This window comes from Emiliania huxleyi (assembly GCF_000372725.1).
Source record: "Emiliania huxleyi CCMP1516 unplaced genomic scaffold EMIHUscaffold_1008, whole genome shotgun sequence".
In the NCBI taxonomy this organism is placed as follows: Eukaryota; Haptophyta; order Isochrysidales; family Noelaerhabdaceae; genus Emiliania; species Emiliania huxleyi.
In genome coordinates this window covers 1-11,471 of record NW_005202382.1, presented here as the reverse complement: position 1 = coordinate 11,471, position 11,471 = coordinate 1, and the positions used below count along the sequence as shown (strand labels likewise).

Here is an 11,471-nt window from a genome sequence, read left to right as displayed (position 1 = left end):
GTGGTGCTGCTGCTGCTGCTGGTGGTGCAGATGCTGCTGCTGGTGCGGCGCGGCTCTCCGACGCGACTCGATGCGCGCGTCGCGGCTATCTGATGCGGCGGGCGGCGTCGCGGGCGGCAGCGGTGGCGGCTCGCGGGTGGAGGTGGAGGCTGGAGGCTGTGGTGGGTCTTTGAGTTTACTTCATGATGTACTACGAGGACTAGTGATGCTGCTCCTGATGCCCCCCCCCCCCCCCTTCTCTCTCTCTCTCTCTCTCTCTCTCTCTCTCTCTCTCTCTCTCTCTCTCTCTCTCTCTCTCCCTCCCTCGCTCTCTCTCTCTCTCTCTCTCTCTCTCTCTCTCTCTCTCTCTCTCTCTCTCTCTCTCCCTCTCCCTCTCTCTCTCTCTCTCTCTGAGTCTCTCTCTCTCTCTCTCCCCCCCCCGGGCCAGCTGCACGCACGCTCGGTGACATTTCTTCACCTTCACACTGGTCGAGTCATAGGTGACGCGAGGGCGCTCACTGAATTGATTAATTCACTCATTAATTCCTTAATTGCGTACTGTATTCCGGGTAATCTTAATTATTAATCATCGGGCGGGGCGCGGCGCGGCGGCTGCGCGAGGCGGCGGCGCGGCGCGGCGGCGGGCGGGGCGGAGCGGGGCGGCGCGACCATCTGCAGTTACCGGGCCTCTGGTCATTGGAGAGCAGCAATGGTCGCGCCGCCCTCGACTCAAGGGGCTGCCTTCCACACGTCGCTGCTCAGGCCGGGGGAGGGGGGGAGACCTCCTGTTCCTCGCGGAACGGGAGCAGGCCCCTCCTTGCCCGGTCTGCGAAGCAGGGCGGTGGTCGTGCCATCTCCGCTTCACAACGACCACGCCGCAATCGTCGCCGGCGCGCGACACGTTCTCGTCAGCAGGACTGTCCTCGTCGAGAGTGTGTGCCGCCAAGGCGGGACGCACCAGGGACAGTGCCGACGGGACGCGGCTCGAAGGGTGTGGCTCCGCAGCGCGGCTGGCACTCGTCGCAGAGGCCTCACCTTCGAAAAGTCGGGCATGGCTCCACCCGCAACTTTCTCGCTAACACGCGCGCACCGCCGAGCCTGCGGCGGGCGCGCTGCGGCCGCACGTCTACCTTCGTCATAGTGCCACGACGTGCGGCCTAGATTTAGCCCACGCGCCTCTGCTCGCAAACACTCACCCATTGAATTGTCACTGCCCGTGAGTGCGAGATAGGGCTAGCCGCAGGCAGCTAGCCTCTGAGGAGAGCGTCCATAGACACCTCACATGACCGCACACACGGTCTCGTCCGTGCCTCGCCGGCCGGCGAGATTGCTGGAGGTAGAGCAAGACTGCTCTAGCCTCGCATGTCACTTCCTGTTGTCTGTTGTTTGTTGTGCCCTTGTTTGTTCTTCTGGTGCCTTGGAGTGCTGGGGGGGGCAACAGGGAGGATGTGGCCCTGAGTTATGTGTACGCCTACTCAGGGTGTGTGGCAGCCAGCTGGCTGTGTGTCTTGTGAGCCTGTTTGTGTCTGTGTGTCGCTCGTGCGTGTCGTCATCATCTGTCTAGCGTCCACCCATACCGCGTTGGTGTCCAGTCCGAGCCTGGCTGTTCTTCACCTTTCTACCTACCTACCTAATGGTATGGTGTGTGGCAGCCCGCTGGCTGTGTGTCTTGTGAGCTTGTTTGTGTCTGTGTGTCGCTCGTGCGTGTCGTCATCATCTGTCCAGCGTCCACCCATACCGCGTTGGTGTCCAGTCCGAGCCTGGCTGTTCTTCACCTTTCTACCTACCTACCTAATGGTATGAGCCACATTAAAAGGACTCTCCCTTGGGTTGTCTGTTTTCTTTCTTTCTTTTTGGACGTTGTCCACCCGTGGTCTCAACCCTCAACCCCTCAGCCACTGACCGCTCCGGGCCGACTGCTGAACGGCTTCGCTCGCTCGCGATCGTGCACCTCACGCTCGCGGCACCGCCGCCGCCGCCGCCGTTTGGCATCGCTTCCACAAGCCACGACGCGCCAGCTCCCGGTACGCCCGTCTTTGAGGCGGGCTTAGCCAACGTAACCTGCTACCGACCGCATCCCTCGTGTGTGTCTCGCGCCTTGGGGGAGCGGAAAGGAGGAACCTCTGATCGTGCAAACCTCGAGCGGCGCGCTTGTAGAATAGGCGGGCTGCGTGGGCAATTGCATCACCGGGAATGCCTTCTTCTCGAGCGACGACGAAGGCCGCTCATGGTCGCCTCCCACCGACCTGGCAAAACTCTCTCTCCGACCTGGCTGCAGCAGTCGGCAGCGCAGGCAGCGCAGGCAGGCAAGGCGCGCACAGGCCCTGCTCGCTCTCGAGCTGAGCGCGGGTCCTCACAAGGGGCGCTAAAAACGCAAAAGTTCGAATTCCTACAGAAAAAAGAAAACCGTGCGCGCCCGGCGCGTACTGAGCACGGTGAACCTTCTTTTCTAGACCGGAAGGATTGAGAGCAGCCTCGCTCTCAATCCTAGAAGTCGAAGGATTGTGAGCAGCACTCCTCGCAATCGTAGCATCTCTGTGCGATTGCGAGCGCCGGCGCTCGCAATCCTACATCTTCTAGGACTAAGAGCAGCTCCGCTCCCAAGGTGACTGGTGACGCCTACGACTACTACCAGCGCGCTCGCAATCCGAGCAAAGTCTAGGATTGCGAGCAGCACTGCTCACAATCCGAGCATCATGCCTCCGATTGCGAGCAGTAGCGCTCGCAAATCCTACATCTTGTAGGACTATGAGCGGCGGCGCTCACAATCGTACCCAAGATCTAAGGATTGCGAGCGGGTTACCTCGCAATCGGTGCATGTTGCTAGGATTACGAGCGCAGATCTCTGCACTCTGGATCTTCGGTACGATTGTGAGCGCAGCCGCTCATAGTCCTACAAGATGTAGGATTGTGAGCAGCACTGCTCGCAATCGGAGGCATGTTGCTAGGATGGTGAGCAGTGCTGCTCGCAATCCTAGACTTTGCTAGGATTGCGAGCGCTCTGGCAGTAGTCGTAGGCGTCACCAGTCACCTTGGGAGCAGAGCTGCTCTTAGTCCTAGAAGATGTAGGATTGCGAGCGCCGGCGCTCGCAATCGCACAGAGATGCTACGATTGCGAGGAGTGCTGCTCACAATCCTTCGACTTCTAGGATTGAGAGCGAGGCTGCTCTCAATCCTTCCGGTCTAGAAAAGAAGGTTCAGCAGCACTGACACCGGCTCGCGCACAAGTACAACATGTCTGCCACCGATGTGGACTTCAGCGCCCTCTTCCTCAAGGCCAGGCGCTCGGGTGCAGTCGGCGCTACCAGCCAGCGGGCTGACGCGGCGGCCAAACGCAGCGGCGGAGGCGGCCAAACGCAGCGGCCAAACGCAGCGGCCAACGCCACCATCGCAGAAGGTTCCGTCTCCAAGAAGCGCAAGAAGCGCAAGAAGGGGCGGCCGGCGCCGGAGAGGCCCGAAGCGGCGGCGGCGGCGGCGGCGGCGGGAAGCAGCCAGCCCGCTCCTTCCAGGCCCGCCGCTGCCGCCAAGCCGACGGGGCGAGGGCGCGGCGGGCTGCAGGCGCAGCTGGCGGGCGCGCGGTTCCGCGACATCAACGAGCAGCTGTACACGCGCGACTCGGCGCACGCGGTGGCCCTCTTCGGCGCCCAGCCCGAGCTCTTCCACGCCTACCACGAGGGCTTCCGGCTGCAGGCCTTGAGACGCGTCCGAGACGCCTCAAACACCCCGCAGACGCCTCAAAACAGCCCCCCCCCTGAGAGGCGCCTCACGCACACCCCGCCCCTGTCTCTCGGTCGGCAGGCTGCGGGCTGGCCGCTGCGCCCCGTCGACGCGATCCTCGGCTGGCTGCGAGGGAAGCCGGCCGCGTGGGTGGTGGCGGACGTGGGGTGCGGCGACGCGGAGATCGCCGCGCGTGCGCCGCAGAAGGTGCTCTCCTTCGACCTGGTCGCCTCCCAGCCGCACGTGACAGCCTGCGACGCGGCGGCGCTGCCCGTGCGCGACTCGTCGGTGCACGCGGCGGTGTACTGCCTCGCGCTGATGGGCTCAAACTACGTCCAGTTCCTGCGCGAGGCGCGCCGGATCCTCAGGCCGCGGGGCCACCTGAGGATAGCGGAGGTCAAGTCTCGCTTCGGGGACACGGAGGAGTGGCTCGCGATGATGCGCGACGCCCTCGGCTTCCAGCTGGTCGACCGCGACGACTCCAACTCGCACTTTGTCCTCTTTGGCTTCCGAAAGGGGGAGATCAAGGGCGAGGGGGCGGCGCCAGCCGCGCCACCCGCCGTGCCGCTCAAGCCGTGCCTCTACAAACGGAGGTAGGCCCGATATTGTCCGTACGTCACATGTCATCTGTGAGAGCAGTGTGCGCTCGAGGCCGGTGATGCACACCGCAAACTCGGCGCCCGGGTGGTGCCTGCGGAGTGACCGTTCGGTCGACCGTCTGGCGCGAGGGCGTGCCTCCGAAGCTCTCTCGTCCGACAGGCAAGCTCTCGTAGTCGCATAGGCGGCTCCGGTGGTGTGCCGATGTGTGTGCTAGTCCACGCTCTTGTGCTTGTTGGTAAAAAGATATTGAAAAGGAATTTTGACGCGAGAGCCGAGAGGGCGCGGAGTCCGGGGCGTGGGCGGAGAGGCCCCCACGTGCCACGTGCCACGAATCGTCGCCACGGCGAAAAGAATTCGAAGAAGCCAACTTACAAGCCGCTCTCACAGCAGGATTCGAGCTGTATGGGGGGAAGGGTAGGGGTCGGGTGCCGATCGGGGGGCTACCCCCTACCCCCCTACCCCTCGACACGTGTCCAGGCCCACAGCGGCGCTACCCCCTACCGCTACCCCCCTACTCACAGGTCTCCAGATTGCTGTAACGGTAGTTTTGTCGGACAGCGTCACACCGTCACCCTCACGCCCTGCCGCCCCTCCGCATGCCCGCGCACCCCCTACCCCCAGGTGCCTCCAGAAGCCGTAAGCGTAACGTCACCTCACGCTGCCCCTCCGCGCGCCCGCCGCCCGCGTCTCAGCTCACGCAGCGGACAGGTCCGCCGTCGGTCGTTGTGGTTGGTATGTGGATTCGGGCCGAGAACCAGCTCAGAGCCCTAACGCAATTCACAGTTCGGCCCACACTTGGAGCACTTGGAGTGCAGTCATCAACCGCACATCCAGGGCCGGGGAGCTCAGAAGCGCACCCAGCGGGCCGGATGATTGGCATCGGGTTACGGGCTAGAGAGCCCTAGCCCCGGGGGTGCGCGTTCGCAGGGCAAGGGCCTTAAAGTAAACACACCAGCACCGCCTTCTCCTCACCACGCTCAGCAGCTATCGTTCTGCGAGGGCGAGGGAGGAGGCGGCAAGGGAGAGGGAGGAGGCGAGGATGAGGGCGGAGGCGGGAGCAGGCGCACATCAGTCAGGCTCAGGTACGGGCCCGCGCGAAAAAGAATTTCGCGCCGCACGCCGGCATCGGCTCGCTCGATCCACTCTATGCGACGAGGCCGTCGCTTCTGTAGCACCGCTGCGACGTCGCGCCTGGTGTCGAAGATCGGCCGCCCTACGAGCGCCCTCTCGACCGAGCGCAGCCTCGACTTCCTGCGGGCAAAAGGCCTTGACGCCGAGGATTTGCTTCTCGTTTCGACTCTCGTGAAGACGAACGCAGGGGTCGAGTCGATCGATGTGTCCGGCAACGGCTTCGGCGCCGGCGGTGCGGAGTCACTCGTCGCCATCGTGCGATCTTCGCCACAGCTCTCGAAATTAGACGCGAGTCAAAACAACCTTCGCGCCAGCGCCGCTCTGCTCGCGGAGGCTGCCGCGGCGCATGGTTCGCTGCGCTCGCTGGCGATGTCGGCGAACGCGATCGGTGCGACACTGCACGCACACACACACACATCCGAGCGAGGAGAGGTCCTTAGTTTGACTCCTCCTGTACTCCTGCACCGCTGTCGGAGAGGTGATATCTCGGCCATATCTCGGATGCGTTTGCCTAGGTGCCTCCGCCTGCACCGCCATCGGAGAGGCGCGTCTTCTGGCCCTAGCGCCCTGGTCTAGTCCTACTCGTCACCCCACCACGGACCAACACTATTGACGCAAGGGCGTAGCACAGCTCCTGCTCAGCTCACAGCTCCTGCTACCTGCAGCCCACTGCTGCCTGCAGCCCACTTCTACCTGCAGCCCACGGCTCCTGCTCAGCTCACAGCTCCTGCTCCCCGCTCCAGGCGCTCGCAGCGGCGGCGGGGGTGGGCCTCGCTCCCAGCACCCTCTCTGCGCGAGATCACCCGAGATCACCGAGCTCACTGCGAGATTGCAGGGGAGCGGCCTCGCGGAGCTGAACCTCTCCCACAACGCCTTTGGGCGGGCGGGAGGAGGCCTCGCCGCTGTCCCAGGCCCCTCCCTCCGCCCTTCCCTCCCTCCGCCTCTCCCTCCCTCAAACCTCTTCCCCTTGCGCCGTGGAGCTGCGCTCGTCACGCCTCGGCGCATGCACAAGGCCTCTCCTCCCTCCGCCTCGCCTCGTGCGCTGTCGGAGCCGCCGGTACGACTGAGCTGGCTTCCTCCCGCCGCCCTGTCGAGCAGCCTCTGGCCACGTCCACGACACGTCCACGACACGTCCCCTAGGCGGCAGCCCTGGCTGCGGGCAGCACCTTGCGCCGGTCTCGAGACGCAGCCGAGACGCAGCCGAGATGTAGCGAGCTGCGTGGGGGCAGCGCTTGGCTCACACGAGCGCCGCGCCAGCACACAGCCGGGTGTAACGCTGCGATAGCGGGACGGCGATAGCGCAGCGGCGGTAGCGCGGCGGGCTGCCGGTGACGGGTTGCGGGTGCGGTGACGGGGTAGGCTCGACTTGCACGAGTGCCACTGCGGTGCGGACGGCGCGGCGGCGCTGGCTGAGGCGCTCACCTCTGGTCGCCAGCTCCGCCTTGCCACACTGCCGAGGGCGTGACGCGGCGGCGAACGGCGCGTATTTGGGTGGCTGTAGGAGTGGCTCTCGTCTCGCTCGACTTGTCCGACAACAACATCGGCGCGACGGGAGAGAGATTGCCGAGAGGTAGCCGAGGTGCAGGCGAGGTGCAACCGAGGGGTACCCGCGTCCGTGGAGCCAGTTTGAAAGGGCCAGAGCCCCGACCACTCGATCGGCTCTGCTCGCACTTCGCGCCGTGGCCAGGCGACAAGTCGGGCTTGCCTCCTATCACTTCTTGTTCCTATCGTTATGGGCAGGCGACAAGTCGGGCCTCGGCTCCTCCGGCGTGAGTGCGGACGCGGCGGTCGAGGCGCTGGCTCGCTGCTTGCGGAGCAGCGCCTCTCTGCGAGAGCTCGACTTGCGCCTCAACGGCTCGCGAGTAGTAGTAGTAGTAGTAGTAGTAGTAGTACAGTATCATTGTTATTAGCAGTAGCAAGCGACTCTTCTCAACGGCTCGCGAGGGCGCGCGTGCGCGGGCCGTGGGGAGGAGCCGTTCACGCGTGGCGTGTGGATGCGCAGGCTTCGACGCCGTACACCTCGAGGAGCTCGCCGCCGCGGCGAGAGAAGGGGACGGGAAGCGGAGAGAGCCCATCGAGCTGCGCCTCTGAGAGTGGGCGCTAGAGAGCGCGATTCTCCCCGGTGAGGGAGTTTCCTCTGCTCTGTCGTGCTGCTGTGGCGTGCGCCCGCGCGCGTCGTGACGTCGCGCATGATCCGCGACGATTTCCCTGCCCGTTCTTTATTTCCACACATTACATGTGAAGGTTTGCGTGTTGATGTTGATTGTCGCATGTCGGCGAGCGCAGAGAGAGAGAAAAGGAAAGCCTGCGTAAATTGCTTCATCGCGAGCGCGGCTGCACCGCCTAGCCGAGCTACTCCGCCACCAGGACCACCCCACCGACGGCTCTAGCCAGGGGCGCCTCTCCAGCCCAGCCCCAGGCGCCAAGCTAAGCGAACGGCTCGCGCTTGATGAACCTCCGGATGAGGTCGAGCGCATTCTTGGGCTGATCCGTGGGCACGAGGTGGCCGCAGTTGGTCGCGAGGACGTAGGAGAAGCCGGCGACGTCGCCCTTCATGTATCCAGCAACCTCGCCATCCACCTTCCAGACGACGCGAGCGCTCGCGTTGTACGCGGCCTTTCCCTTCCACTCCAGCTGGTCGATGAGACGCTCACTCCCAAGGAAGTTCCACGGAGAGCCGTCGTACTGCCCCGAGTACGTCATAAACTGGTACTTCTCCATGAGGTCGGTGATGATCTTGGTGGGGATGGGCAGCAGCTGGTCGCTCTCGAGGTGATCCGGCACGGGCTTGCCGATGGAGGAGGGGCCCTGCCCGTCCGACTGGCGCCACGGAAAGCCTCCCGCGTTGAGCGCCTTGTGCACGGCGGGGTCGTTGATCCATGCGGCTGTCACGGCGGAGAGGTCGCTGAAGACGTCGGTGGTAGCGCGGATGTCGTAGATGAATGGGACCTGCGCCTTCTCGCTGAGGAGCGTCTCAGACATGTCCTCGCACACCTTGTACGCCTCGGCCCACTCCTCACGGTCGCAATGCTGTTTGCACACCGCTAGGCGCCCGTGCGCCCACGCCTGCGTCTCGGCGTCGATGAGGCCAAAGTGGCGGAGGTAGTCGGGTGTGGATTCGTACGCGACATACGGTACCATGTCGCCGATCCCGTTGCCGATGGCGATGCCGGCCAAGTTTACGAGCTTCGAGCCCGCGGCTTCGTTCTTGGTGTGGATGTAGTGCGCGATGCGAGGAATGTACTTGGACGCGTACGACTCGCCCGCAATGTAGACGGGGGCGTCCTTGAGCCAGTCAAACTTTGCAATCATCGCGACGATGACGGGGTAGAGCTGCTCGGCCATCTCCGTGAGCGAGTTCACGTAGCCGGGCCCGTCCCCCCACTCGCCCGGCTTGCTCTTGGTGTACGAGAAGCCGGCGCCGACGGGCTGGTCGATGGCGGCCTGGAATCACAATCCTTTACGTGTCACTGACGAGACTAGTCGGAGACCACGGACGCTCTTCAATCGCTGCCATGTGCGCCACCTTTGTCCAACCGTGCGGGTTGTAAGATAGCTTGGAGTCGCCGAGCCGGAAGCCAAAGGGGCCATTCTCGAGAAGCAGGCCGGTGAGGGAGGAGGCGCCCGGCCCGCCGTTGAGCCAGATGAGCAGGGGAGTGGGCTCGCTGCTCTTTGCCTCCTCCTCCGCCTCCACGAGCCAGAAGAAGAGGTGCGAGTTCCAGTCTGGCTTGTCGAGCGCCGTCGGGAGGAAGCCGGCGTACTGCTTGAGGGATCGAGCCTCGTGCGGCAGGTCGGGCAAGTTGTGGACGCGAAACGCCTCCGCGTCCGAGACGGCGGCCGCTTGGCTGCTGAGGCTCGTGTCGCGGAGGCCGCCGCTCTGGAGGAGGACAAAGGCGGCGCCGGCGGCGCCGGCGAGGGTGAGCGCGACAACGCCGAGGAGGCGGGAGGGAGAGGCTGCCGCCGCCGGCCTTGGAGGCAGCGAGAGGTACGAGGCGGCGTCCGACGACATAGAACGTCTGCACACCGGATGGACGCACGACCGACCCGATCTCGTCGGAAGTTTGCTTCCTTGAGCACTTGAGCACTGGATAGGCTCGATTCCGCATGGTACGGGACCCCTCGATCGTCTCGCCCACCCTCACTGGTGTGTTCATGTTTGCTTCCTTGGAGTTGTCGGATGCTGTGAAGCTCGGCGCCCTTGGCGTACGCGACGTCGCTGTGGGTGCTTCTATCTTTGCACTTTGGGGGCGTGTCTAGGTACGACTTTTGAGCGCCTTCAAAAAGAAAACATCCCAAACTGTCACTCTCCTTTCTCCCGGCCGGGGTGGGGCGCGCGGGGGGGCGGCGGGTGTGCGGGATGTCTGTGGGGGGCCGAGATTCGGCGACGTGGAAAGGCTCACGAGCAACAATATACACATGAGACCTCGCCTACCTCCGCTGCGACTGCGGAGCAACGCATTCTCCGCCCGCACCGCCGACGCGCTCTCGCGCCGGAGCGGCCTGGCGTGGACCGACGTCTACGCCGAAACCGACGCCGCTCAGCTGATCTCCGTCGGAGAGAGGACGCTTGTGCGGAACGCGAGTGGGCCTGGCCTCTCCGCCTCGCTGGCCGCGCCGATACTGAGCGTCGGGACGCACCGCATTCGCTTCGTCAGCTCCGGCGAGGGGTTGGTGGTTGGCGTCGCTGCGGCGTCGCCCGCGCTGTGGGGAGCAAGGGCTTGGGGCCTGGGAGGCTGGAGCGGCTGCATGCACGCGTGCCCGTCGGCGGTGGAGGACGGGCTGGTGGGCGAGGAGGTGCCGCTCGCGCAGCTGGCCGACGAGGACGGCCGCAGGGCGCTGACGATGGTGGTGCAGGTCGGAGAGCACTCGTCGCGGCTCGGGTTTGAGATTGCCGATGGCGCAGCTGAGCCCTTCACGTCCAAGCTGCTGCTGCCTCCCGGCCCGCTGCGGCCGTGGGCGCTCTTCACCTCGGAGGGTGGCGGCGGCGCGCCCGGCGCCTCCCTCTCGCTGCTCGGCTACTCTGGGGATGGCGGCCCCGGCTTGAACCTACCTCTGCCGGCGCAGAGGCAGAGCCAGAGGGAGGCGGTGGTGGGGCGCGGTGGGGCGGCGGTGGAGGAGCCCGAGGAGGAGGAGCTGGCGATGGAGGCGGCGGAGCGGCTCGCAGCGATGGCGGCGCCGGCGTGGAGGCGAGTGGAGCAGTGAGGGAGCGGGAGTGGAGGCCAGCGCATGTGTTCCTTACTACATAATAGGGTATCATCCTCATCCCTTGTGCGTTGTCGCGCGTCTTTGATCTTTGTCTTTGATAATTGGAGTCCCTGATCCTTCGTGGATGTGGTTGTGTGTAGCTTATTCATGCATGGCGCCCTCTCTTTTTTACCGTTTCGGTCTCGCCACTCTGTGTGTGGTGTGTCCTGTGCATATGTCTGTGGGCCCCCCCGCTGACCACTGAGTCTGCGACCACTTCGCAAGTCTGTGGAGACCCTGGCACCCTGCTCCCTGGGACCGGCCTGTTCGCGCCTGACGAGCACCCTACTCTCCGCCGCTGCTCTCAGGAGGGACGGCTGCTGGAACGGCTGCTGGAGCGGCTAGCTGCCCGGCAGCGAGAGAGTGCGCCTCCACGCCTCATCGAGGTAGGCTCTGCGGGCGAGGGGCTGGCGGGGGGCGCGGCTGCCGCTCAGCCACTCTGTCTGCTCCACGAGGAGGGCGAGGTGCTCGGAGGGCACCTGGCGCACGCGGCTCGGTGTGAAGAAAGAGTGGCGGTGGCGTGCGGACGGCAGGGGCACGCAAGGCACCGACAGACCGCCGCCGCCCTCGCCGCCGCCCTCGCCGCCGTTGTTGTCGCCGCCGCCGGGGGCATACGCGCGCAGCAGCTCAGCAAGCGCCTAGTCTCAGCTAGATCTCGCGCTGATCTCGGCTGATCTCGCGGCGTGGTTCCCATCCGCAGCTCTGCCAGCCTGGGTCGCCTTGAGGGAGCCAGCCTCCCCCTCCTGCAGCAACGCGCGGTCCACGCGCGGAGCTCGCCTGCTCACAGCGGCGGCGCGTGA

General features: G+C 65.0%; 4 protein-coding genes across 4 annotated transcripts; 3 read left to right on the top strand and 1 right to left on the bottom strand.

The window, feature by feature from the left end:
- Positions 1 to 3,540: 3,540 nt before the first annotated feature.
- EMIHUDRAFT_43605 (hypothetical protein) lies at positions 3,541 to 4,290 on the top strand (the record flags this gene model as incomplete). Its single annotated transcript, XM_005793447.1, has 2 exons — positions 3,541 to 3,681; positions 3,778 to 4,290. Coding segments are annotated over 2 exons (654 nt in total), but the record flags the coding sequence as incomplete, so codon positions are not given.
- Positions 4,291 to 5,413: 1,123 nt separating this feature from the next.
- On the top strand, positions 5,414 to 7,745 carry EMIHUDRAFT_446726 (hypothetical protein). The gene is made up of 10 exons (XM_005793446.1): positions 5,414 to 5,815; positions 5,943 to 5,971; positions 6,171 to 6,191; positions 6,263 to 6,338; positions 6,440 to 6,498; positions 6,568 to 6,602; positions 6,787 to 6,854; positions 6,929 to 6,970; positions 7,168 to 7,281; positions 7,430 to 7,745. Exons 1-10 carry the CDS (start codon positions 5,443 to 5,445, stop codon positions 7,516 to 7,518), a joined length of 906 nt encoding a protein of 301 aa, XP_005793503.1. The 5' UTR covers positions 5,414 to 5,442; the 3' UTR covers positions 7,519 to 7,745.
- A 109-nt stretch (positions 7,746 to 7,854) lies between these two features.
- On the bottom strand, positions 7,855 to 9,436 carry EMIHUDRAFT_250931 (hypothetical protein; the record flags this gene model as incomplete). The annotated part of the gene is made up of 3 exons (XM_005793445.1): positions 7,855 to 8,871; positions 8,954 to 9,275; positions 9,417 to 9,436. The coding sequence occupies 3 exons, from the start codon at positions 9,434 to 9,436 to the stop codon at positions 7,855 to 7,857; spliced, it is 1,359 nt and encodes a 452-aa protein (XP_005793502.1).
- Positions 9,437 to 9,843: 407 nt separating this feature from the next.
- EMIHUDRAFT_121807 (hypothetical protein) lies at positions 9,844 to 10,629 on the top strand (the record flags this gene model as incomplete). Its single annotated transcript, XM_005793444.1, has 1 exon — positions 9,844 to 10,629. The coding sequence occupies one exon, from the start codon at positions 9,844 to 9,846 to the stop codon at positions 10,627 to 10,629; it is 786 nt and encodes a 261-aa protein (XP_005793501.1).
- Positions 10,630 to 11,471: the final 842 nt, after the last annotated feature.

Coding starts and splice junctions, on each gene's coding strand:
- EMIHUDRAFT_446726 (XM_005793446.1), top strand. CDS start 5,443: ATGCGACGAGGCCGTCGCTTCTGTAGCACCGCTGCGACGTCGCGCCTG. Junction 6,603..6,786: donor GCGGGCAGCACCTTGCGCCG/GTCTCGAGACGC, acceptor GTGACGGGGTAG/GCTCGACTTGCACGAGTGCC. Junction 6,971..7,167: donor CTTGTCCGACAACAACATCG/GCGCGACGGGAG, acceptor CGTTATGGGCAG/GCGACAAGTCGGGCCTCGGC.